Here is a 26,797-nt window from a genome sequence, read left to right as displayed (position 1 = left end):
TGTTCACTTCCATAAGAAAAAAAACGGGGGAAAAAATTATTTCACCTATAAAAAGACAAAATAAACAGTTAAATTACCCAAAAACTCATTGTCTTCCAGACAATTTGACCATTTTTTGCTTTAAATGACATTTTTCTTAGGTAAATAAATTTTTTTCAGACCCAATTTTTTGTGAGAGTGAATAACTATTATGTGACATTAAAATAACATATTCAACAAAAAAATTAAAAAAAATATTTTTTTAGGGGGACAATATATCTTTAAACAATATTCAATTTCAATTTATTCAGAAGTTATGCTTGATATAAGCTTCACACACTGATTGCTTTATTCTTTAATTTTTAATTCTAGGTGAGATTAATCTAAGCACAGCAGGCATATATTTTTTATATGGGCTCTTTCTTCATGTTATCTACCTACAGATCTTTGGGAGGTTAACAATTTCAAAATTGAATATATAATAAAATGATGTCTCATCAGGCCACCGTGTACAATATAATGTAATTTCAATAATATTATTATTAGAATTTTAACTACACAAACCATCATTATCATCTTGCGGCTCATCCACGACCAAGCCAGGTGTTTCTGGTGGTAATTCTGTTGATAATGACGTCACAATTTTCTTCAACTCGTCGGTCGTTTTCTTTGCTATGATTTGGGATAAATTATACCCTAAAAAGAATAAAATAAAAATGGTGTCAGTTTGTGAAGTGAAATATTGTTGATGATTTTTATAATTCATTTTAATAATGGCTTGGTTTTCAACTATTACATTGTGTGTCCACTTTATGTTTTCTCTACTTTTTTTTCTACACTTATCACCTTATCACTAATATCTCTGGTTATAATTACCAGGTATACAAGAAGTATATCAAAAATATAAAAAATATTTTATATTTTTTACCAGCACAAACTTTTATTCAAATTTTGAAAATGAATAAGAATATTATAAAACCTTACCTGAGTCACTTACAACCTTTTGCCAATTGTCAATGTTGTCAATATCAATGCGACATGTTGTTGGTGATGCTATTCCGTCTGTCTTTTTCTCATCACTGTTAAAACTAAAGAGTAGAAACTTAAATGAATTTAAGTTAGAAGGAAAGAACAAGCGAGAGTAGTAGCTTGGTGGTTAACATGCTTGCCTTCCAATCCTAAGGTCCAGGGTTCAATTCGCTACTACTACGGTAGTGAGAGGGTTGTAACTCATGACTCTTTTAACTCTACTCCCTAAAAAAGTACAATGTACAAACAAATTTTTAACATTTAAGTTGCATGTTAGAATGAAATACTGAAAATCAAAAGTACTACTTACTCATGGCCAAGCAGAGCATTTTTCAGACTGGTTTTCCCCACTCTCTCTGGTCCAACCAGTATGAAACGTAGATGGCGTAGTAGCTTTTTGCCATCCCTAATAGAAGCTTTGTATGCAGCTAATAGAGTTCTATGATTCTTTAACTCAAACGGTGCCTGGACTGAAAGTAAAAAAAAAAACAGTTATTTTATGCTTTTACTGTTACTGTTCTTTTAGCCGTCTTCTTCTGAAAACACATGACTGTCATTGACAGATACATATAGTGTCAGTTGACTTCACTGCTGGTATACTGTAAGGTTTATCGCAAATAGCCTGATTTCGCGAGGAATGTCGTTGCACAATGCATGATGAGAAGGGTTTGGGAGGAAACATCAAGATGTGTACAACAAATCACGGACGTATGCATTTGCTCCCAAACCCTTTCCACCATGCGTCGTGCACGCTATTTGCGATAAACCCTATACTACGTTTATACCATTTTTATTTTAATTATAATTTTTTTTTGTTTATTCACTTATTGAATTGTGTATGTACTGTGCGGAGAATATATTTAAGTAACATTGTATTTAAATATTATAAATGATGAAAATAATGAAAACAAGTGTATTGACCAATCAAAAGAGGAGTACCATATTATTAACGGGTGAAAATTAAATTGTATATTGGAATAAAAAAACTTCATTTTCAAGTCTAAAATTGTCAAGACTAAACAATAAGAAACAAAAAGATAAAGCATGTTGATTGGCTCTTACCATTGATCCACGATTCAATTATTTCAATCACTGCATCTAACTCCGGATTGTTCTCGCTCTCTCGTCGTATTTTTATGTACTCCAATGGGGTACTGTTTTCCCACTATAATAAAATAACAAAGTGTCACTATCAACAAACATTATATCAGAACATTTTCATCTACATATAGAAAGGGAACAATATCAAGGTAATATTAATGACAGATACTGATGAGATGGTCCACATCAGGACTCTTAAGCTCTGTCTACACTTGTACACAAAATGTGATGTGTCCATGTCATGATGATGTTATCACTACCATATTTGGGCAGATCATGAATACTGTATGACATTTATCTAACTTTATGGCTAGGTAGTCTTATTACTTCTACTGTACGTACCTTATCAGTAACATCAGTCTCAGCTCCAGCTTGAAGTAATAATTCTGCAACTTCAGGCTTTAATACAAAATAAAGTGGCGTCCTTCCACCCTATAGAAATATATACATAAATGCAAGCATGACATTAACAATTGATTAGGTGTTTTGCTTTACTCTGAGTGATTAATTGTAATCCAGAGAACAAACAATAGCATATGGGGGGAGGGAGAGAGAAGTGAAATATAAGGGAGAGAAGGGTGGGGGTGGTTGGAGGGCGGTGACATGCCTTTAAATCTGTCACTGGAGATCTCATTTACAATACAGTGAAAAGAAGCAGCATGTACTGTACCAAAGCAAAGGCACTTTTTAATAGTTAATGAGTTAGTCATTACGACAATGAAAATGAGGATACTTAAGATGAGTTAGTGATCATATGGCATTTCTGATTATTAGTGGACCTGGTTGGACCAAGGCAATTTAAATTGCCTTGATTGGACTAGGAGCATAATTTTACGATTTAAGCAACTTACTTTATTTCGTAGGTTTGGGTCAGCGCCTTGTAAAAGAAGTATCTTACAGATCTCGACCGCATTTCCACGTACAGCCTTATGGAGGGCGGTTTCATTAATCTGTGAATAGTAAAATGTTTATTGCTTATTTAAAATATTTTTGAAAAACCTTTTTTTTTTTTTTGATCATCACCAAGGGAGGATATGGGAGCGGTGTCACTCTGCTGGTGTTGTACTATCTTATATCTTTAAGCTCTGTCTATACTGTCAAACTTTATGTGACAAAAAAAAATGTGATGTGCCCAGCACACTCTATATGGACATGATGATGTCATATCACTACCGTATTTGGGTATATCACTACAATATTTGGGCACATCACAGTTTTTTTGTCAAACTAGTTTGATAGTGTAGACAGACCTTTAGACATGAAAATCCCGCTTTTATAGCTCTATATACAGTACAGTATATACACATTAAAATAGTTAGTTAGTTTCACAAAATCTCCCTTCTAGAGAATTGTATACTGTACTGTCAAATATATAATGTACCACAAATGAAATGGCAATTGTCTAACCAATAATTTTAAAAAAACATAATAAATAAAAATTACAATACCGGTGTTCTGTCATCAACGCCACATAGAACCTCATGGAGAATTTGTTTTACAACTTTCACTTCACCATCCCTTGCTGCACAATGCAATTTATTCCTGTCAGAAGAGGTAATAATAATTGTTTATTTTTTTTATATTTGACCAGAATCAAATTTGTTGTTTTTTTATTGTCATTGTCTTCTTCTTCCATCATTTTATTTTTTTGTCGATGCATGTCATGTTTTTTTTTTTCGATGTAAAACAATCAAAATAATGTGTTATGATTGATTATGAACAAATGAATAATTAAGGGCTAACCATCAGCCATTGGTCAGCTAGGTGTTTCATCCTACTCTGACCAGTGACCAGTACATGAGAACACAGCGGGCACTATTGAACCAACATTATGTAAAGTTCTACTTTATTATCATTAGTACTAATTATCATGACTATTAATCATGATAACAATAATGAAATTTAACAAGTTGATATTTGTACATACGTAAATAACCACCGGAACAATAGATAAATAGATAAATATAGATAGACAGGATAAGCTTTTATTATTGTTGGAACCCTTAATTAAAATAACAAATACTGTACAGGCTTGTGAAAGCACTGTTACTAGTCACTATTGATTGCATGTTTTATTACTGTTCTTGTCAGCAGTCTTGTAAAATTTCATTTCGTAGCTTCAATTCTCCATTTAATTCTCTTCTTTAAGCTCTGTCTACACAATACTTTATGTGACAAAATGCGATATATGGACATGATGATGTCATATCACTACCATATTTTGGCACACCACACCTTTTTTGTCAAACTAGTTTGATAGTGTAGACAGAGCAATTATTTCCTTAAAAACCATCTCTCTTAAAATGCCATTTAATTTTGATCAAATTTTAATTTGAAACCCAAAGATTGTATTGTTTGTTAATATAAATTGTATAGTTCTGATGGACCCTATGATCAGCTTTGGCTGGATGGACCACCCTTGTAAAATATGGTTGAAATAAATAAATATACATAATATATTTGAAATGAATTTTTGAGGGTGGGATCCTAATACATAAAAACATAGTCACAAAATACATGACAGGCCTATACAATTTATCACAATAATTATAAAACATTGTATAACTCACTTACAATTAATTTCAATCTTTTGTAAACAATATAAATTTTGGTATTGGGTCAATTTTATGTCACCATCCAATTCATCGATATCATGACTGATGGAAACTGAATGCTTATGCGACCTACTTGCATTAAATTACATTTTTCTTAGTGTCATTATATTTATTTTTCTAACAATTAATATAGCTTTAATTATTTCTTTTTTTTAGTATTTAATGTTTGCAATTGAATGGAATTGATTTGAAATTATTTGCATTGCTACTTTAGAAGAAAAACGATCTCCCTGTAATTATGATCAATTAAGTAGCAAACAACAAATTGTTAAATGTTTTCTTATTTTATGATTTTATTACAGTAGTTAAGACAGTTTTGTTAAGTGAATATTAGCACACTGTACTGTATAAATATTTACACTTGGCAACGAGCCAGTAATATTCTCTCCACAATCCACTTATTATTAACGGTACAATAATAGTGTGCCATTCATTTTTTTAATAATATTTTGAATGGTATATTAGAAGTCGTATTAAGAATCTTCGTAAACAGAGAACATAATTATGAATACGTAAGTAAAAGTGCCGTATTATTATCAGCACGTGACCATCAAAACAACGTTTTGATCCATGCACGTCCACGTCACACGACAACATTCAATTGATCTTAAATTCTCTATTTCAACCTAAATGTAGGGCCTATATGATTCAATGATTTTCATTCCAAATAATAATAATAAACTTATGTAGGCCTACACTTACCAGTCATGACGACGAACTTCTGCTTTGTTAGCACGCATACAATCCATGGTCAGACATCGTCCAGCTCCTTCGAAGAAATGAAGACTTTAATATAAAAATACCATAAGATTACTCACTCTCCGGGATTCCCCTTTTTAAAAGTCAACGATGCGTGACGATTAATAATACGTCATAATAATGAAAGAGTACAGTATTACTATTACGTTGCAGACTTCACATTGTTTTTATTGATTGACTACTTTGGCTAAGAAGGAATATTTTAACAGGCTTTCAACTATCTATAGAATAAAATGTATTTTTATTTAGGATAAATAAGAGCGGTTGTTTATCCGCCATTCCCGGAGCAGTTGAAAACCTTCTTTTTGATATCCTATAATATAATGTATGCGTATGTGTGTAAACAAAATAGTTTAAAAAAATGTGTAACGAACAAACATGTTCAAAATGTATTAACAATATTAATATTATTATGAGGATCTAACTATTTTGAAAGACCATATAATAGTTCACTATATCTCTATGAAAGACACACATAACAACCAATTATAAAGAAGAGTTAGGTGTCGCAATTATATTCAATGGGAATAATGATTCACTTCTTGTATTGTAGACCTATTTACATTGTAGGGACAATAATATAGTATACGGGTCCGACGTTACACCACCCTTTTAAATAGAGTGGTTAACCATTGAGGAAGTGTTTAAAGCTGTTGTACCGTGGGCGTATTCTTTATACTTTTAATCCATTTCAATATCGCAGTGTAAAAGATATAGATAATCAGATTTTGTAACAAAGTTTCCGCTAATAATAGGGACTCAAGCCACAGTTCTTGCATAATGTCCTGTTCCGAACTATACCGTCTTTTTGTGAGAAATGAGAAAATAACTGACAGCGAATTGTAAACAAATTAATTGCTTGATGATGAATATGTATGTGACGTCAGTGAAAATATTGTATCAAGTGAGACAAAATATAATATTTCTATGATTAAATACTGTTCAAATGTACATGTGTTCGGCTGATGGCTATGCGTGTGGCTTCATCGTCATAACCTCTGGTATAACTGGCTTGCTGACAATGTTATTAATTATACTATTTTTAAGGGTTAATGATACGGAGCGTGTCATTTTATGGATTTTTAGTTTTATGAATGTAGGCCTTAAAAAGGAGTCATATTTCCTTTTATGTTTTGCAATCACCAGATTCATTCATTCAGAAATAAGAAAACTACTAACAGTGAACTGTAAAAAAAACAAATTAATTTCCTGATGAATATGTATGTGACGTCAGTCAGGATTGCATCATTATAGTGCTTGTTTAAATATTGTTCAAATTTGTAGCGTTTGACTGGCTATGTTGTGTGGCTTCATCGTGATATATTGGTATTAGGCTTATTGGCACAGTTGGTTCGATCCCAACCGAAATAACCACTGACGCTGTCCAGTTTTTCGTCTTTGCCATTTTATACAGAACTGTTTACGAGTTATTTCATAGAGTTCTGAAATGGCATGAATTATTATACACGTTTATTAAGCTTTTTAGCTCCGATGGCTTTATTACCAGTAAAAACATTAAGCATTAAAATCATTAACTTATTGTCCCCCTATGAACAAATATTTTTGTTGAATAATATAATATCAGTATAGTATAGTAGTCAATTTAACCTAAAAATAGATCGAAAAAAATGTATTACATGGAAAAACTGTATAAAGCAAAATTACTCAAATAAGCGAAAACATGTTTTTTCTCACACCTGAGGACGATCAAAAGCATATTGATCGAAACGTCTTTTCAGAACTTTTATATCTCAACATTATTTGTTTAGTTTTTTATCTACGGAAGTGATTAACTGATTGCGGAATTTCCTGTTAAAAGTAATTTTTAAGAAGTAGCATATGATTCCACCGATTATTATATAGGGTATTATTATATAATATTCAACTTACTCAGCAGTCGTTGTTGTGTGACCTTACTCATATGGCATTGCGTCAGTATTTTGTCGTTTAAATACAGTTTAAACTTACAGTGTTTGGCTGGCTATGCCGTGTGGCTACATCGTGATATAATGGTTAATATGTTTGTTTAAGGCACAAAAAGTGTTGGTTCGATCCCAACCGAAATGGCCACTGGCGCCGTCCAGTCATTTTATAAGATTTCCAGTGTACTTTTGCATTTGTTAGTATTTTTAATACATTATTATAACATTTAATTGTTGTCAGAATATTTTTTAAAGACTTTTATTGAAGTCTCTGTATCATTTGTTTTAGAAAAACGGTAAACACTATTCTGTTTATTATGATGGGTGTGTTAATCACGAAACATTCATTGTGTTAGTTTTAGCTAAATACAGATAAACAGTCAATACAAAATGTTTTTATTGTATTGTAAGTGTAAAGTGGTTTATTAATAAATAAATAAATAGTGTCTTTCAGTAGAATATAAAAAAACATTTGGCACACATGGCGTGTCATACTTTAGGAGCGTCTTATCTAGCGACGTCATAATTTTTCAACGATTTCATCATCGTGTTATTATTATAACCGTGTTTAACGCGTTCTTATTGGCTGGCTTAGCTATGTGGCTACATCGTTATACAATAGGTAGTATGTTTGAATCGTAATCAAAAAGTTGTTGGTTCAAGTCCAACCGAAACAGCCACTGGCGCCGTCCAGTCATTTTTATTTTTTTTACAAATACATTTTGGTATGTTTATCTATCTTATCTTAATACACATTAACATTATTTTTCCAGATATTTTAAAAGACTTTTATATAACTTTCGGCCTACATTTTACAATTATAACATCAATGTATTTAGGACTAATTTATTCAAAGCTATCAATTGCCTTGACTTAATATAAGTTAACACTGGTCAAAATCAATAAAGATATTTCTTTTTTAAACAAATTGTGTGAGGCCACGAGATTATGTGATATGCGACTTTATATTGTTTTTATGAAATAAAAGATTACTAAACTAAATGCCAAATATTAATTTTATTTTCTTAATTTAGTTGATCTATTTTCCTTATTTTTTCTTGCCAAATAAAAGTCACTCACAACTCATGTACAAATACTACAATTCAGCACGTTTTATGCTGCAATTTTTTTATGGATATGCTATATGATTGAATAAAGATACCAAATATGTAAACATACAAATATCTTTTTAAAATCGTGTATATACCATTGTACTATGAGGTACTTTATACATTTCACACTTGATTGAGCCTATTGGATTTCCAGTTGACAATTCATGGTATTACGTCATTGTGTGGTGTATTCAAAAGCGTCTATAACGACGAAAGACTGACTGGCTTAGCTATGTGGCTGCATCGTAATACAATGGTAGTATATTTGACTTCAGATCGAAATGTTGTTGGTTCAAATCCAGCCGAATTAGCCACTTGCGCCGTCCAGTCTTTTTAAGTAATTCGGGTTTTTTTACACTTTATTTTTACATTGTTCATATATTTAAAACATTCTGAATGTTTATTAGCGCCATTTTATTATTTTAAAACATTTTTGCTGTAGCAGCAATAAATGGAAAAGGCCTACCTGTTATCGGTCAATGAAAATGTTTATATAGGCCTTCACCAGCAGTCTGTGATCAATGGAAATAGGCCTACCTGTTAGCAATCAATGAAAATATTTATATAGGCCTTCACCCGCAGACTGTGGTTAATGAACAACCATTGGTAGGCCATGTTAATTTATGCATATTGATTAATCGTGCATAACGAATTAGCAGGTGAACCAGCTGCATAAATATAACCGGCAAAATGAAATATAATTGTAAAAATTTTATGGTGGATATTTGGCCACAAAGGCTAGTTGAAAAAATAAAAAATATCCCAAATTGCAGTGGAGTGTCAAGTATTTGGATAAATAAACAAGAAATTACACCTCCGACGGGATTCGAACCCGCAATCCCCGGCTTAGGAGGCCGATGCCTTATCCATTGGGCCACGGAGGCTCTTTGTAAAACATTAAATAGAAAACAGACCAACAATGAAGTATAGGTTGTGCCAACCAAGAATTTAGGTAAAAATAAACAAAAAGTTACACCTCCGACGGGACTCGAACCCGCAATCCCCGGCTTAGGAGGCCGATGCCTTATCCATTGGGCCACGGAGGCTCGTTGTGAAATATTAAATAGAAAACAGACTAAAATTTAAGTTAAAATTGTGCCAACCAAGAATTTGGATAAATAAGATACACCTTCGACGGACTCGAACCCGCAATCCCCGACTTAGGAGGCCGATGCCTTATCCATTGGGCCACGGAGGCTCTTTGTAAAACATTAAATAGAAAACAGACCAAAATTGAAGTACAGATTGTGCCAACCAAGAATTTAGGTAAAAATAAACAAAAAGTTACACTTCCGACGGGACTCGAACCCGCAATCCCCGGCTTAGGAGGCCGATGCCTTATCCATTGGGCCACGGAGGCGCGTTGTAAAATATTATTAGTTGAGAAATTAAAATAAACCCAAATTGGAGTCGAGATAGTCTGGGCTCCAGACGGAGTTTTGTAAAATGATAAATAGTTTTGCACATATGGCGTTTCATACGTGTATTACTGTCTAGAGTCGAGAGTGGGCCAACCAAGTATTTAGATAAAAATACATAACACCTCCGACGGGACACGAACCCGTAATCCACGGCTTAGGAGGCCGATGCCTTATCCATTAGGCCACGGAGGCTTGTTGAAAGTAAACGAAAATTGCAGTCGAGATTGTGCCAACCAAGTATTAAATAAAAATAAGTGATAATATACCTCCGACGAGATTCGAACCCGCAACCCCCGGCTTAGGAGGCCGATGCCTTATCCATTAGGCCACGGAGGCTAGTTGACAAATACAAAAAAAAACCCAATTGGAGTCGATATTATGCTAACCAAGTATTTAGATAAATAAGTGATAATACACCTCCGACGGGATTCGAACCCGCAATCCCCGGCTTAGGAGGCCGATGCCTTATCCATTAGGCCACGGAGGCTTGTTGACAAATTGAAAATAAACCCAAATTGGAGTCAAGATTATGCCAACCAAGTATTTGGATAAAAATGAGTGATACACCTCCGACGGGACTCGAACCCGCAATTCCCGGCTTAGGAGGCCGATGCCTTATCCATTAGGCCACGGAGGCTTGTTGACAAATTGAAAATAAACCCAAATTGGAGTCAAGATTATGCCAACCAAGTATTTGGATAAAAATGAGTGATACACCTCCGACGGGACTCGAACCCGCAATTCCCGGCTTATCTAAACCAATATTTAGATAAAATAAACAAGACACACCTCCGACGTATTATTATTGCACGCGTGTCACGCGCGAGTCAAATGATAAAGCATTTCTGATGAGAAGAATATTGTGAATGTCTCCCTCTTCTAACCATCATTTTCAAGGTTATATTGCGTCATAAATTGGTAGTTTATAAGCATGAAATAACACGAGCTTTCAACTGGCTATGCCAAGTGGCTACTTCGGTTCTCGGAAATAAATGGAAGTATATTTGACTTTGCTTCAAAGGCGTTGGTTCGAATCCGGCTCTGAGATAGCTTTTAAGTCACTGGCGCCGTCCAGTCTTTTACAACTGTAAATTCGATGTAGTTTTTATGTTACATCATTGCAGCCCATTAGTTTGGACAGCATTAGACCTATCATATTTTATCATAAATAAAAATGAAAATTACTGAAATAACAATGCTGAATCCGTGCAACACGAACCCGCAATCCCCGGCTTAGGAGGCCGATGCCTTATCCATTAGGCCACGGAGGCTTGTTCAATAACTAAAAAAAAAAACCAAATTGCAGTGGAGATTGTGTGCCAACCAAATATTTGGATAAAAATTAACAAGATACACCTTCGACGGGACTCGAACCCGCAATCACTGGTTTAGGAGGCCGTTGCCTTATCCATTAGGGCACGAAGGCCATGTGAATTGCTAAATATAAAACGAATATTAGAAAAAAAATTGCGTGTCACACGCGAGTCAAATGAAAAGCATTTCTGATGAGAAGGATATTGTGAATGTCTCCCTCTTCTAACCAACCTGGAATTCTCAAGGTAAATTATTGCGTCATAAATTGTAAGTTTATAAGCATGAAATAACGCGAGCTCTCAACTGGCTAAGCCAAGTGGCTGCTTCTGTTCTCGAAATAGATGGAAGTATGTTTGACTTTGCCTCAAAATATACTCAAATATATTCTATAAATCCAAAGGCAAAATACTGAAAAAATGACAATGCTGTGAGTATCAGTGGCTGGATCTCAATGGAGATAAAAAAAAAAGCGAAAAGCTAAATCAAAAACGATAAAGTAAAACAGCCAGAAAAGTTAGCAGAGCTTTCGGGCAACACTAGCCATTCATCAGTGCAAGTGATATATTTATTCATTTGTTCTATTTATTCAATTATAGGCTAGTACAGCATAACGTCATCCAATTGCACTAAATTGCATCATCGATGTCATCTTTAAAACCACCTAAAACGTTCAGACTGTCGGCTGGCTTAGCTTTGTGGCTTCATCGTGGTACAATGGAAGTATTTTTGAAATGGATTCAAAAGTTGTTGGTTCGATTCCAACCGATATTCTGCCACTGGCGCTGTCCAGTTTTTTTTCCCCTTCAAAAATTAGGGACATTCACTAATCCTTTTTTTAATTATTAGGCCTATAAGTTTTTGGTTTTTTTGTGTGTTTTTTTTAAAAAATATTTTAAGCAATAGATAAATATATTTATAAAAGCTATATAAATTCAAGGTCATAGATAGAAAATGCGATGTGAATCTCTTGATAAAATGTACTAGACATTTAGAACGATCAGTCATTAATCCTTGTCTACACTATCAAACTTTATGTGACAACAAAATGTGATGTTCCCAGTGATGTGACATCATGATGATGTCATATCACTACCATATTTGGAAAAATCAAACTTTTTTTGTCAAACTAGTTTGATCTGAAGACAGAGCTAATCAAAACTACAAATCTTATTTAATTTCCCGACATTCCTTTGCTTTTTCGAATTACTAACATACTGGCCCATATGCAGGAAATATGACATGAATCATTACATTTCACAATCACGGCAGTGCACTGTTCACAAGCTTATAAACGAATCGCTACCTCGACCGGCTCAGCTAAGTAGCTACTTCGTTACAAAGTTGTATGGACGACGATAAGTCGAGAGTTCGAATCTCTGTATTACCTACTGGCGCAATCCGGTCTTTTTTTTTATCCTACAGGAATACAATTACAAAAATACATTTTTTTTATTGTGTATATTTTTTTAACGAAATATTTTACCGTCTCGCTATCATCAAAATGAATTGAGTACAAACGTTACAATATTTATTCTTAATTAGTAGTCATTTGAATAAAATTAGTATGAAAGGTGCTACACCTATTATACCTGATATGTTTTTAGCCTGTAGGCCCTATAAATATGTTTTTAATAAATAAATAAAAAATAAAAGCAACATAAACACACACATAACACACGGGCTTTGAAATCCACATAAAACATGGTAGGCCTACTCTTTTAATAACTGCATGAATATTAATTAGTTAGTGTCAACCAATATGACACTTTTTGTTGCTAAAATTATTATACAGTGTATATACACGAATATTTCATAATACAGACAAGGTAGTTTGTTCAAGCAAATTTAATAACAGTCAAACACAAACGAAAGAAAGTAGAGCTTTGTCCATCAAAGAATATATAATTGGTAAGGCAATCTAACAACAGGACACTGAGCTCGCATTACCAAGACAGGAACTCGTGACAGTCCTTTGATCTTATGTATGGCTGCGACAAATACCACCAGTACTGTACATTATTCTCTACACTCTCCGCGGCGAGTGGAACTCATCGTGTCGCAGCCACAGATAAACCCTTTGATATCCGGAGATCAGCATCCTGTCGTTAGATTGCCTTGGTAGTACTATGCATAAACATATTAGAAAAGCCTTTGGTAATTCATATTTTTATTAAGTAGATTTCGCCGAAAAACGCCTAACAACGTTTGTTTGATGGTTAATTGTAAGGGCCACCGGATATTTTCCTTTCTATACTTAAAATGCACATTATTGCTATTACAGACATTTCAAAGTTGAAATATAATTGTTTAATATTAAATTTTAATACTCGTTTTAGCGACCAAGCATACAATTCATGAAACGCCAAATATGCCACACACTAATTCGTACAGCAAACTAGGTTAGGTCTACTAAAAAGACAACTGACACACAGAAAATGCAACCATTTAATATTTTTTCATGAAAAAATAAATATTCTAAATAAAATATAGTATGTGTATAATTCTATAAATATAAAAATATACAGTTTTATTAAAGAAATATTTTTCTTCTAAATGTATTGTAACTGTTAAACAGCCATAATTTATTACTGTCCATTTCTTGAACATTGCAACTATAATCATTTCATACTTTCAATATAGTCATACCATAACCAAATTTAAATAAAATAAGTATTGGGCATGATGATATAAAATGATAAACAACAATAGATAACATAATTACTATACATAAAACTACAAATGTAATAACATATCTATTGATACCATTTGGTAATTTATTTGTCCTTTGGCTTCTATACTGTATACAAGGAGATACCACTTCTGGCGTCTTTGATCCAACTAAGTCTCTTCCCATGCAGTGTGAACTTTGACCAGAGTATAATTTGAAAGAACGCACACAGCAGAGGGATGTATACTAAACAGTTAAAACAGCCAAGACGCAAAATATCCATATTTCCAGATTCTATGTTTTTCATCTTTAAAATGCCACCATCCGACGCAAAAATATCATATCCTGTTGAGAAAATAGTAAATAGAGTGCGACATTATAGGGTAAGGAATATGTAATATCGTAATATTATGTCAATTTAATATTCAGCCATTATTTAATATCAATAATTTACTAAATATATACAATAAATAAATAATTTACCGGTTTCAAATGCAAGAAATGACACTCCAAAAAGAGGCGCCAACGTCTGTCCTGGTTTTGATAACAACGCAGCTGTTCCAAATACTAATGCAGACACAGCTTGTTTGCGCCCATGAATTACGCAATCCTCGTCAACAAGGTCGCTTATTACGAGATTTAAGAGTTTACATGTGCCTTCCGTGAAGATACGATTGCTGATAAGTAAAAGGGAAACAAAATGTTATCAATTAAATAGTTAGAAATTGCCTACAATAAATTACAGTAAATGCTATAATATAAAATGTTTAAATGTCATATTGGGCTCAAGTATTTCTAACAAGCCAAAACCTTTGTATAACTTGGATCTCTTGGTGCACTTTTGTCACCTTATTCCCAGTGCTATTTCCGAAGTATCGTACGAATATTTGGTAATACAGCATCTCATTTATATCACATGTGGTGCCTGTATAATGTAAGGTTAGGTTAAGGCTAGGTTACTACTAGATACATGTGATACACATGGGATGGTGTATTATCAAATATTCCTATGATACTTCGGAAATAGATACAGTAACGAGAATCAGCTGCTTTTGTTGCCATTTTTACTTTAATTTGGGTTTTTTTTTTTAAAATATAATTTTGGGAGAGGACCAAGCTGCGATTTTCCATTTCAAACTTACCTCGCAATGAACAAACACAGAATGACAACATGATTTGGTCCAATAAAAAACATGAAAAGACTAAGAGCAAACTTGATGTAGAACAGATATTGTATAACGGTATACACGCTATATTTACGACAAAGCGAGAGGAAGTACAGATTGTTGATATGAGGAGCCATGAAAGAAGCTCCCAGAAGCAGCGATGCGGTTGAGGATGATAGCTGATCACCAAGAAGAAGCTCCAAGAACAACGGGAAGAAATTACTGTTGAAATGACAATGGAAAACCTACAAGACAAAGTTGAAAACATAATTAATAATAATAATAATAAACTTTATTTAATCGATAACACTTGTTCTCATCAATGGTGTTTTTACACAAAGCCGTAAGACAAAAAATTAAAATGAACAATTTAACAACAAACTAAAACTGAGTTCTAAAAAATCATCATCATAATAAATATGCATATTTATTATTAAATTAAGCATGCAGCCATGATCAAAGGAATAGGTGATTTTTAGCTACTCTTTTGGACTACTACTAAATTAATTGTTCACCTTTTTGTGTAAATTGGATTAAGCAATGATATAACATTTCAAATTAATTAGCATTGCTTTATTTGTAAATGTCTTTAAAGCTCTCAACATTTCCTATAAATTTTGTTTGTGACAGAATGTTTTGCTTAAAGGCCAATTTACACAGACGAGAGTGGTAACAGTAGGAAGAAAACTGCGTAGCTTGTCCCACGTAGAATCTGTATCTATCCTCAGCAGAAACCGCCAGTCCGCTCCATATTTTGTGTAAAGCTTGGTTCCCACTAGAACGTAACGCAAGGACGTAAACGCAACGCAAGCGTTTTAACCAATGACAAGCGAAGTTATAGACAGTTAGCAATCACAAGCGAATAAGCCATCGCTTGTGATTAGTCAATTCGCTTGCGTTGCGTTACGTCCTTGCGTTGCGTCGCTAGTGGGAACCACGCTTAAATGGTCATAAGGTATAAAATAGAATCTATATTTGTTATTACCGTTACCGCTCGTCTGTGTAAATAAGCCTTTATGCGAAAAAAGTCAAATGATACCATTCTCTGATTGGTCAATTATTTACCTGTATAAGATTCATTGCAGCAAACCAATGGAAGTTGGAATGTTTCCTCAACTGTTTTACAAACACTTTAAAAGACACTTCTGTTGGCTCATCAGCATAGCTATTTAAGTCTAAACTTGGACTGTTAAAACAAAGGATACAGAGTTTATCAAAACGGAAGCTGAATCGAGTATTAACAGTAAAACAGTAATTGTATACAAAATACAATTTTAAAATCACTCTATTCACATGATCAAATATAATTCCACACAATTTATGCTAATTTCAGAGACATTACTTTTCCCCTACCATAATCCCATGGTAAACTGATACTCAAAGAGTCCTTGGGTTTAGGTAAAAATAATTAGAGTATATTCCCACAACTAATACCATTCTCTATTAAATGTTGAAGACAACCCATATATAATTAGGGCATTCAGGATTTTAAAGAAGGGAGGCTAAAGCTCTGTCTACACACTATCAAACTTTATGTGAAAAAATGTGATGTGCCTATATATGGACATGATGATGTCATAACACTACTATATTTGGGCACATCACTACCATATTTGAGCACATCACACTTTTGCTGTCAAACTAGTTTGATAGTGTAGACAGAGCTCAAGAGTATAATGATTGTATAATATAGTGCTTAATCTAGTGTTTTATATTTTCCATTTTTTCAAATTGGATCCGGTCAAAGGTCAATTATGACAGTGAATGTTAAAACTACTAACCTCTGGAAGTAGTCATCTTTCTTGTGTATATCATTGAACATTTTTAAAAGATATCTTGAAGACATGAAAAATCCACAGAAGGAAAATACAGTCAGAATTAAACAAAAGACTCGGAAGTTATCAAGGTCTGACTTATCCCATATGGCATAGGAGAAAAATACGGAAAGAGCACCAACGGCGCCAAATATGGAGCTGTATGAATTTAACTTTGTTCTGTGGAAGAAATATATAAATTATAATTTTTAAAGTTTCAAAATTAATAAATTTCAATTCTTGATAAATTAAAATTATTTACAATTTTTAACAATTATGGGAGGTAATATGGAGATTTTGAATCATGAAAGCATTTAGTTTTTGTGTATTTGTTTTGTAACATTCAACTTGATTGGTTAATGCTTATGATTGACAGTAATATTAATATAAAAGGTTCATGGTCAAATATTATGCCCTAGTGTATAGTGATGTGAAGTCCAAAAAGGTCATGCCGACTGTCAAACAGCTTAATATCTAATCTGAAAAGTAGTAAATTATCAACTTTTAACTGTCAATCAGTGGAAGAATTCTACCGTCAAATATATACATTATATTAAGCCATAATATTGGTCAGAAATAACAGTCATTAATATTTACGTTTCATTTATACTTTATGGAGGAAATGGATTCTGAGAAGGAATGAAGGGGACTGGTATTCTTTGTTTATTTTGTGAATTGTTAGTGATTCATTACCGTATACAATCATCCATCATAACCTAGTGTGTAGTTTACATTATGTTCAAGAGTCTAAAGCCTTATCTACACTACCAAACTTTATGTGACAAAAAAATGTGATGTACCCATATATGTATAAGATGATGTCACATCACTACCATATTTGGGCACATCAACACTTTTTTTGTCAAACTAGTTTGATAGTGTAGACAGACCCTTACCTGTCATTGGCAGTTAAGGCAAGGTCTGCCAGTAGGGCACTGTGGTGAAGATCTACCATGGTGAGAAATCCATCATACAGACACAGACAAACAGCAAATTGAAGGCCAGGATATGTCCACAAGAACCAGAAGCTCATAAACGATAATGTGAATAATGGACCATGCACTGACAGCGCCCTCAATCGTTGCTGTATAACCTGTGTAGTAGTAACATCTTTGGAACTGTTTTGGTAAAGAAGTGAAGAATTTTGTTAATAAAGCATATTTAAATATAATATAAGTTTATTTAATCAAATTGCAGTTTAGTAGAAAGCTTTCAATTTTCAAGAACCTAGATCATGTTGCATTTATTGTGAGCATACAGAGTCATTGGGATAATATGCGTCCACACTCGTTTCTTTGACATAGTTATGGTGGATCCCATGTCTAGGTGGTGTCTACACACTATGCATAGCTCCTAGTTCATCGCAAAAAAAACCCCTCTATTATAGTCAATCAATTTTTGGATGAAATTCTTAACCAATTGTACAGCTCACAATCAATTCTTATTTTCCCCTCCTCCAATATTTTTCATTTAAAATAAATAACATATTATTATTATACTGTTTATATGTTTTAAAATGTGAACAAAATCGTTCCTTGATTGCTGATAAAGCATATTTAATCAATAAATAACTTGGTTTCAGTTGGTCTGTATGTTTACTGATAGATGTTCAAATAACAGCTGAAGCTCTAATTGTAAACAAATGCACTATTGAGTCAATGGAACAAAATTCAGGCAATGAAACATTATTCAATACATGCTATAATTAGTACAACCTTCGCTTGATGAATATTATAAGACGTTTAGGGCAGGTTGCAAAATGAGTGAGAATGGGGTGGTAAAAAAAAAGAAAAAAAAAGTAACACAAGATTATCTATTTATGAGCTCATATGAATGTAATGTTATTATATAATTATTACCTCCGCCAAGGAGGTTATGTTTTCACCCCTGTATGTTTGTGTGTGTGTGTGTGTGTGTGTCTGTGAACAGCCTGGAGGCCACAGTTTTTATCCGATTCTCACCAAATTTGGACACAATGATCTATGCCTCAAAAGCTCGGACGAGTTCGAATTTGAGGAGAAAAGGTCAAAGGTCAAAACTAACAAAAAACTATTTTACTGCCTAGAGACCACAGTTTTTATCCGATTCTCACCAAACTTAGCCACAATGATCAATGACTCATCATATAATTGTGGTTAAATTTTGAAGGGTCAGGGTTAAAGATCAAGGTCCCCAAAAAAAAAAGAAATAAAAAAATAATAAAAAAATAATTAAAAAATCTCAGCGGGACTTGAACCTGCGATCTCAAATGTGAGAGGCTGGATACATAACCATTACACTAAACTCTCATCCACAACTTTGTAGTGTGCAGTTAGTCTATTTACATTTAGAACTAATTAAAAAAAATGTAAAAAAATATATATATATTTTCCGGGGACATATTATGTAGGGGAATTTTACAGTAGGCGGAGGTTTGTACTCTCGGAGTACCCTCTAGTTATTATTATATTGAAGAACACAATGTGATTTATTATATACAGTACTACAAAATATTGTAAAAATAAAGAAGGAATTTCATGCACTGTACCTGTTTATTGAAAGAAACTTTTTGTCACTCATCCACCCAAATATGGGATCATTAAATGAATTCCATAGTAAGAATATAGTCTGCAAAAAAAGACAAAATAACAAATTGATACTAAATGATAAAATGTTATTAATTAATTGAATTAAACAGGTTGTTTGAGTGAATATTAATTTATTTATATTAAAAAAGAACACTAATTAAAATCAAATAAAAGGTAAAAATAAAGTACTTACTTCTCCAATCCAAAACGATTGTTTATCGATTTTGTAGACGGACACAAATACATCAACATAGTATAATAGAAAAACATTATGAAGGATCGAAAGGAACAATGCCATTGCCCCATAGGCAAGGCCCACACGTCGTGCAACGGCTGTCGTCATTACAACAATACTTTAAAAAATAAATAACAAAACAATCTTATTATATAATTATAATTTTTGTATATAAAAAAGTAAATACACTATTCTTGTGTTTCACTGAATTCGGTATGTCTAACATCTTTTGGTTCTATCACCATGCTAAAAAACAATATAAAGCAGCTTTGGTTGGGAGATAACTTCTCTGGGTATTGAAAATCTAGGCTTAACCTTACTAGGCCTGGGCTTTAAAAAAAGGCCTATGCCTATTTAGGCCTAGTTGCGCACCCTGATGATGCAGCAAATAAGAAAATCAACCAGAGAGAGATTGGGCCTACCTAGGCCTAGCAGCTAGGCCGAGTTTGTAGTATAAAGTTAGCCTGCATGTTATTGAACTTTACATGACATTTGATTTATAGGCTTATATAAGCTCATAATCTCAAGAAACAAACACATGAAACTCTTACTTTAATCATTTTGTTGGTACATTTTCAATAAAGTTTACTTCTTTGCTGGTGATTGACGGATGGATGGATGACAAAGTTTCTCTATGCTATGTGTGAGTCACTCAAGCGTGCGATATCGGCATGGGCATTTAAACAAAATCCAAACGTAAGGGGCGCAATTTAATGTGAGCGTTTATTACTTTGGTAGTAGGCCAGACAAACGCAAATGTTCTCAAAAAACAAAAATATATTAGAATTCAACAAATTATTACTTAATAAGCTATTAAACATATTTTGTGAATTTTCCTTGCCATTACTTTAACTTTTTAGTAAGTAAGTTCCTAGTTCTGGTGGTGGAACAAGTCTTCTCGGATAAGGACTATAAACCGTAGGTCCAGTGTACACAGTTATAACCTGTGTGTACTTTAAAGAACCCAGTTCATTATTCGAAAAAGAGTAGGGGGTTACCCCGGTGAACTGGTTCACACAATAGCCCCTGTATCAGGGGGATTACCACCTATCTGATAGGACAGTGATTAATTCACTATTGGTAATCCTTGGCCACATTGCCTAAAGACATAAAATAAAATAAAATAAAATAAGTTGACCTTCCAGACGTAAGTGACGTCCTACCGTCATGAGTGTTACGTTTGTCAAAACGCGGAAGTAATGAAATTATCAACAACAATCAACCATGGCGGTCAGCTTCCTAAAACACAGGGATGCACTTGTAGATGCCTGGAAAAAGGTTTTAGACACCGAAAGTGACACATTATGGTATGTGCACTTTGCCTAGTATTAAATAATTTATATGCATACGTAAGCTTAATAATTAAAATCTAGATCTGCATATAAATGCATACTTTGCTAGGCCTCTTCTTGTGCATAACCACACCCCTGTCCTGACCAGGACGATATATCGCCTTATCGGGTGCCTTGATTAGGCGGAAGTAAAGATAATCAGCGCTGTAAGTTGGGCCTAGCCTAAAAATCAAAACCTATTTGATGGTGCATAGCTGAAACCAAGCAATCAGTAAACTTGTTTCTATCAATGATCTATCATCCTATTATATTAATTTCCTATAATTTAACAAACATTTTTTAGGGCTGTTTTCGGCTACGAAGGGAAGTCATTTGAGTTAAAAGTTGTAGAAACAGGAGGTAAGTTTACCCAAGACTACTTGGTAGGTATAATAAATGCGGTTCTTGCTGGTTACAAGGAAAATCACAAAAATGGTCTATACAATAATATTGAGTGGAGTTGTGGCTTGGTGGTTATAATGCTTGGCTGCCACTCCAAGGGTCCTGGGTTCAAGTCCTGTCAGGATTTTTTCTAAGGACCAAATTACAACTCCACTCCCAAAGACTTTGTTTATGTAGAGCATCTTGTGTATATGTTTGTATTGTGAACCTCTGAGGGTCCCTAATGATCAGCAATTGCTGGATGGATCACCCTCATTAAATATGGTTAAAAAAAAAAATTTAAAAAAATATATATATATAATAATGTATTGAGAATGACTCAATATATATATTTTTGGGGGATTTATTCTATGAAGACTTCATATCATCGTACTACCCTCGTCCTTGTATCCTGTCTTCTTATCATCCCCCTTTCAACTTTTTCCTTTCTCACCATCTTCAAATACTAACATTGTTTTTCTTGTTAAGATGACTTGGATGAGATGGTAGATGAATTGAGTGGGAGTAAGATAATGTATGCATTTGTCAGCATTAAAGATCCAAATACATCGCTACAAAAATATGTTCTCATCAATTGGGTAAAGATTAATTTACTTCATTTAGTTTTTATTTATTTAAATCATGGCTTATACAATACCAGACTTTTCTTCTCTACTGAGAAAAATTACATGCAAATGCATTCTATTTCTATAATTGCACTTTTTTTTATATCTAAGCAAGGTGAGGGCGCACCAACCACGCAGAAAGGAACGTGCGCAAGACATGTCAGTGATGTTGCTAAATTATTTAGGGTAAGTTTGGAGTGTTGAAATACTTAAATTGGTCATTAATTCGGTGGAACTTCTTTTATTGTTGGTTGTATAAAATCTCTCCATTTTAGCTATTTTCAGTTTAATGCAAATAACACACAGATTGTTGTTTTTAGGGTGCTCATGTAACAATAAATGCAAGAACAGAAGACGATGTAGAGATTGACGAACTGGTACAGAAAGTAGCCAAAGCTTCAGGTGCAAATTACAGTTTCCACAAAGAGACCTCCAAACCACAACCAGCAATCGGTCCAGTGGGGGCAGTGTATAAGAAGACTAGAGCTGATATTGAAATTCGTCAAAATAGGAGTGATGAATTTTGGCAAAAAACTGAGGTATTTCTTTTATTCATTAGATAATTTTGAATTATTTAGGAAAGATAAAGTTACTGAATTGATCGAGGTTGAAGTAACTATTTTTAAAATAATGACTGTGTAAAGCTACTATACTAATTGCTTGTGATTTCATTGTATCTTACAGGAGGAAGAACGACTACGAGTTGCACAAGAGAAACAGAGTAAAATTAAAGAAAAACAAAGTATTGAACAAGAACGAAAATCAAGAGAAATTGAGGAAGCAAAACGGAGGGAAAACCAATCACGTGAGAAATCACGAATCATTGATGAAGCCAAGTATGGTTTCCTTCTATTAAGCTCTGTCTACACTATCAAACTAGTTTGACTAAAAAAGTGTGATGTGCCCTAATATGGTAGTGATATGCTTAAATATGGTAGTGATATGACATCATCATGTCCATATATGGGCACATCACATTATTTTGTCACAAAGTCTGATAGAGTAGACAGAGCTTAAGTCTCTTTATTTTGAATGATAAAAAAACAAAGTACTTGGCTAAAATATACACACATCTCAAACTATGTATATTTGTCTAATTCTCAAATTTTACCCTTTAAATCATCAGATCCAAAGAAAAAGCAGCATTAGAAAAAAGTAGAGATGACGAACAGAAAAGATGGGTAAGATAAAAAAGAATTTGGTAGACATAAACAGTCCCAATGAAAACTAAAAACATTTCAAATAGATGTATATTGCACCTATTGGTCACTTTGCAGGTGATTGGCCCCATGGAGCACTACCAGTTACAACATCCCATTTCCAAAGTGATAAATTGAATGAACTTTTATTTCCAATTAGGAGGCGAAACAAGCAACAAATACCAGTCCTTCAAAACCACCTCCAGTGGCAAGTAGAAAAAAGGTATTGTATGGTATTCAAAGATTCAATTTAGATGAAGAAATTCTGGAAATTACTGTTTCATTCTGGCAACAGTTTTAATATCTAGTAACATGCACACATTGTCAGGCAGGCTTGATGCATCATCACAGTTTAGTATTTGCTGTTTTTATTTCTTAGGAAGCAGCTGAAATGGTCGCAGCACGTACAAATAACCCAAAAGCCTTCTTTGAGAAGAAAGCAAGTGCCCCTCCACCAAGGCCACCAGCCAAAGAACCTATCCGTCTACCAAAGAACGACTTTGTCCAGGGAGAAGTGGTGGAAGCAGAGCCAGAGGTATTTCACAAATATTATTGCAAACAAATTATGTATATTTCAATGCATCATTTCCTTTAACTAATTATAAATGCTAGTATAGGAACATAGCACTATAATCACTACAAATACAGCCTGAATTTAAACAAACATCTAAAGAAAATAGTTCTTCACTAAGTAATTATTTTGAATGAATGAAAAATCCATGAAAACATAAACAATATTTGTATTGTATTAGCCTGAGCCAGTACAGGAGCCTGAGCCAAGCTATGAGCCTGACCCAGTACAGGAGCCTGAGCCGACTTATGAGAGTGAGCCAAGCTATAAGCCTGAACCGATATATGAGGCTGAGCCAGTTGATGAGCCTCCTGCCTTACCTCCTCCAAGAGAAGATGCTAAAGCCGCAATGCCATTACCTAACACTCCCTATCGACAGGAATCAGATGAGGAACCAACCCAAGATGATGATGATTGGGAAGGTAAGACCTACAGTAGCTAACTACAAAATATGATTGTTATTATCATGTAGTTGTTGAATAAGAATAAAAACAAAATTATATATATATAAATATAAACTTAAATTTAATGTACTTTAAATTTTATTATATTTTTTCATATTGCACAGTATGGCAATAGATTTGTTCAGAGATTTTTACTCTCTAATCAGAATTTTGCGTAACGTTCAAATCTTTTTTTGGTTTCCTATTGACGGGTTCATATTATTAGCATATTTCTGATTTAATGATGAATGATTGGCAATGACTTTAATTATATTTTTTATGTCAATATTAATAAATTGAGTAAATAACTAATTAAGAATTTGCTCTTACAGAAGCACCTGCAAATCAACAAGTACCAGAAGACAATTATGAACCAGACGCAACATATGGTAACATAGACGAGACAGTTCCAGAGTCTGAATACTCACAGTTAGACACACAGGATGAGTATGAACCACAGAGCTCTGGAGTAAACATCAGGGCTAAAGTCGTTTACGATTATCAGGCTGGTAAGATATTTAAACTTGAATGTGAATAATTGAATGCTTTATCAGTGGATCTGTTTAGGACCTGTTTAGACTAACAGTTATGTTTTTGTATCGTACATGACTCCATAGATCTGAACCAGAAAGAGATTAGTGGATTATAATGTGAAAGCATACTGTAACTCCATGGATCTGAAAATATTTTAATATATTTGTTATATAAATAACGCACAAATGGGGTGCAGATACTCGTAAATCATGCAGCTCCTAGCGCAATCGGTAATCTGCCATACGATTTACACGCAGTGTTATGCCTTTTTGCACTCCAGTGCAATAGTGACAAAATAAAGAGCACACACAGGACTCATTTCAGCTCATCTGATTGGCTACATCCTTGAACCCATGTTATAAATAATAATAAAGCAACATGACATCAAGGGTAATAACAGCCTTATTTGGCTAATTAAAATGAGCAAGAATATCTGACACACAAAGGTATTTAAAAATTAATATGGAACAAGCAATATAGATTAAATTTGAACACTGCCGCCAGCATTTACCTTTGTATCTCTTTTAATAGGCGATGATTCTGAGATAACCTTTGATGTTGATGATATAATTGAGAATATTGACAAGATAGATGATGGTTGGTGGATGGGAACAGGACCAGATGGACGATATGGAATGTTTCCTGCTAATTATGTCGAAGAAATTTAAACAAACATTTATTTTTATTAACAAATGAATTACAATTTAGGAAAAAATATTAATTGAATAAAGACATTTTAATAATGGTAAAAAACAATACAATTGATTATATGATAATTTGTGAAAATTAATTTCAGTTGACAAGATAGGCCTACTGATGAAGATTCTTTTACCATTAGGTTATGTTCTTTTACAAACTGGACTGGACTATAATCACACAGTTTATGGTAAAGGGATTTTGAACAGTACTATATTTACATTGTGAGGGAGAACTTTATTCTGTTGTGATTGGACATTTTAAATTGTTTCAGGCTAAAATAAATTCCATCTACAGTAACCTAATACTATACTAATATATTTTAGAAATGGAGATACACACCATCATTTTGGTTTCTTTGTAATTATTAGAATATTACTTGCTAGAACTTAATGTAAACAGCCTTCCAATTGATCTTTCTATGCCTTTCTTACTATTTTATTAACGTTTTGTATAGATTTAGGCATCTTATTTAATATACATTAACATTTTACAAGTATATATAAAGTGTATGCTAAAAATGAAGAAACAATTAATAAGCAGCAGATATTTCTATAATGTTAGCATTAATTATAAAGATATTTTTTATGGACCAAGTAAATTAAAAGTTTAAAAACATGAAAAGTAGTTTGTAATTAATTTATAGTACCGACATTTTGTATTAGTTTAGATCCCTTTTTTGCGGGTATAAATAAGAAATCCAGGTGCGGATAAACTAATGGATAAAGTTGTTCATAATTGTTATCGCGTTTCCACAAAACACTAGTAACATAATAAAGATGTCGCAAGCAACAAGCGTGGGTTACTTACCTTCAATACAGAATAACTTAAGACTAATAGTAATAACCATGAATGGTACTTCCAGTACATCTGTCGTCGTGATTCAATAAATTCTCTAATTATTGAATGAGAGTTGTTCTTGCTTGTCCTAATATATACTTCACTCCTTGTTCCAGAATTGGACATAAATAATGTCAATTTCTGCATGCAAGGTGAACCTATCCACTATTATTTATGGTCTACACCAGTTCTACAGTGTTGTCTTGCCAAAAATATTCCTTTCATCATTAGGCTACTACTAGTAAGTAGTAGGGCTAGTCTAGAGTAGACCTACTGGCTAGCCGGGTGACTAGTAGGCCTACTGTCTGTAGTTGTAGGGCCAGGCTGCAGTTACCCACTAGGCTAGGCCTATTTGAGTTTTCCTGGACTTTAAAAATGACTGTTTATCACCATAATTAAGACGAATTAAACAAATGTTTTTCAACCTATTTAGGCTAGGAGCTAATTTTATTTACAAACTCGCCTCAGAGGCCT

At 33.5% G+C, this 26,797-nt stretch overlaps 3 protein-coding genes and 6 non-coding genes across 10 annotated transcripts in view; 1 reads left to right on the top strand and 8 right to left on the bottom strand.

Moving 5' to 3' along the window:
- LOC144837559 (uncharacterized) overlaps positions 1–26,349 on the bottom strand; it is a 33,963-nt gene extending 7,614 nt beyond the window's left edge. The window contains exons 1-9 of the mRNA XM_078692732.1: positions 26,294–26,349; positions 5,427–5,493; positions 3,558–3,651; positions 2,961–3,059; positions 2,452–2,541; positions 2,071–2,173; positions 1,319–1,478; positions 964–1,067; positions 544–675 (exon numbers count right to left, since the gene is read on the bottom strand). Of these exons, the coding sequence (XP_078548858.1) occupies positions 544–675; positions 964–1,067; positions 1,319–1,478; positions 2,071–2,173; positions 2,452–2,541; positions 2,961–3,059; positions 3,558–3,651; positions 5,427–5,493; positions 26,294–26,333 (889 nt within the window). The 5' untranslated portion in view covers positions 26,334–26,349. The remainder of the gene's footprint in view (positions 1–543; positions 676–963; positions 1,068–1,318; positions 1,479–2,070; positions 2,174–2,451; positions 2,542–2,960; positions 3,060–3,557; positions 3,652–5,426; positions 5,494–26,293) is intronic.
- Trnar-ccu (transfer RNA arginine (anticodon CCU)) lies at positions 9,329–9,401 on the bottom strand. The gene has a single exon. It is a non-coding gene; the product is annotated as a tRNA-Arg (tRNA).
- Trnar-ccu (transfer RNA arginine (anticodon CCU)) lies at positions 9,491–9,563 on the bottom strand. Its single transcript has one exon. It is a non-coding gene; the product is annotated as a tRNA-Arg (tRNA).
- Trnar-ccu (transfer RNA arginine (anticodon CCU)) lies at positions 9,805–9,877 on the bottom strand. Its single transcript has one exon. It is a non-coding gene; the product is annotated as a tRNA-Arg (tRNA).
- On the bottom strand, positions 10,202–10,274 carry Trnar-ccu (transfer RNA arginine (anticodon CCU)). Its single transcript has one exon. It is a non-coding gene; the product is annotated as a tRNA-Arg (tRNA).
- Positions 10,353–10,425, bottom strand: Trnar-ccu (transfer RNA arginine (anticodon CCU)). Its single transcript has one exon. It is a non-coding gene; the product is annotated as a tRNA-Arg (tRNA).
- Trnar-ccu (transfer RNA arginine (anticodon CCU)) lies at positions 10,503–10,575 on the bottom strand. The gene has a single exon. It is a non-coding gene; the product is annotated as a tRNA-Arg (tRNA).
- Positions 12,998–20,323, bottom strand: LOC144837194 (transmembrane protein 180-like). Its single transcript, XM_078692210.1, has 9 exons — positions 20,254–20,323; positions 19,661–19,820; positions 19,428–19,507; positions 17,797–18,018; positions 16,868–17,080; positions 16,152–16,272; positions 15,063–15,331; positions 14,404–14,597; positions 12,998–14,265 (listed from the first exon to the last, which is right to left on the bottom strand). Exons 2-9 carry the CDS (start codon positions 19,808–19,810, stop codon positions 14,045–14,047), a joined length of 1,470 nt encoding a protein of 489 aa, XP_078548336.1. The 5' UTR covers positions 19,811–19,820; positions 20,254–20,323; the 3' UTR covers positions 12,998–14,044.
- Positions 20,878–25,795, top strand: LOC144837564 (drebrin-like protein). Of its 2 annotated transcripts, none has more exons than XM_078692740.1 (12): positions 20,878–21,009; positions 21,338–21,393; positions 21,904–22,013; positions 22,152–22,226; positions 22,361–22,579; positions 22,725–22,876; positions 23,167–23,221; positions 23,400–23,462; positions 23,619–23,774; positions 23,992–24,232; positions 24,589–24,762; positions 25,319–25,795. In XM_078692740.1, exons 1-12 carry the CDS (start codon positions 20,927–20,929, stop codon positions 25,453–25,455), a joined length of 1,521 nt encoding a protein of 506 aa, XP_078548866.1. In that variant the 5' UTR covers positions 20,878–20,926; the 3' UTR covers positions 25,456–25,795. The 2 variants fall into 2 exon arrangements, with proteins under 2 accessions (XP_078548866.1, XP_078548865.1); XM_078692739.1 differs by having other exon boundaries at positions 24,586–24,762.
- Positions 26,350–26,797: the final 448 nt, after the last annotated feature.

The sequence above is a fragment of the Antedon bifida genome, chromosome 3 (assembly GCF_963402885.1).
Source record: "Antedon bifida chromosome 3, ecAntBifi1.1, whole genome shotgun sequence".
Lineage (NCBI taxonomy): Eukaryota > Metazoa > Echinodermata > Crinoidea > Comatulida > Antedonidae > Antedon > Antedon bifida.
The sequence above is the reverse complement of the archived record's forward strand: the minus strand, read 5'-3'. Positions and strand labels throughout refer to the sequence as shown.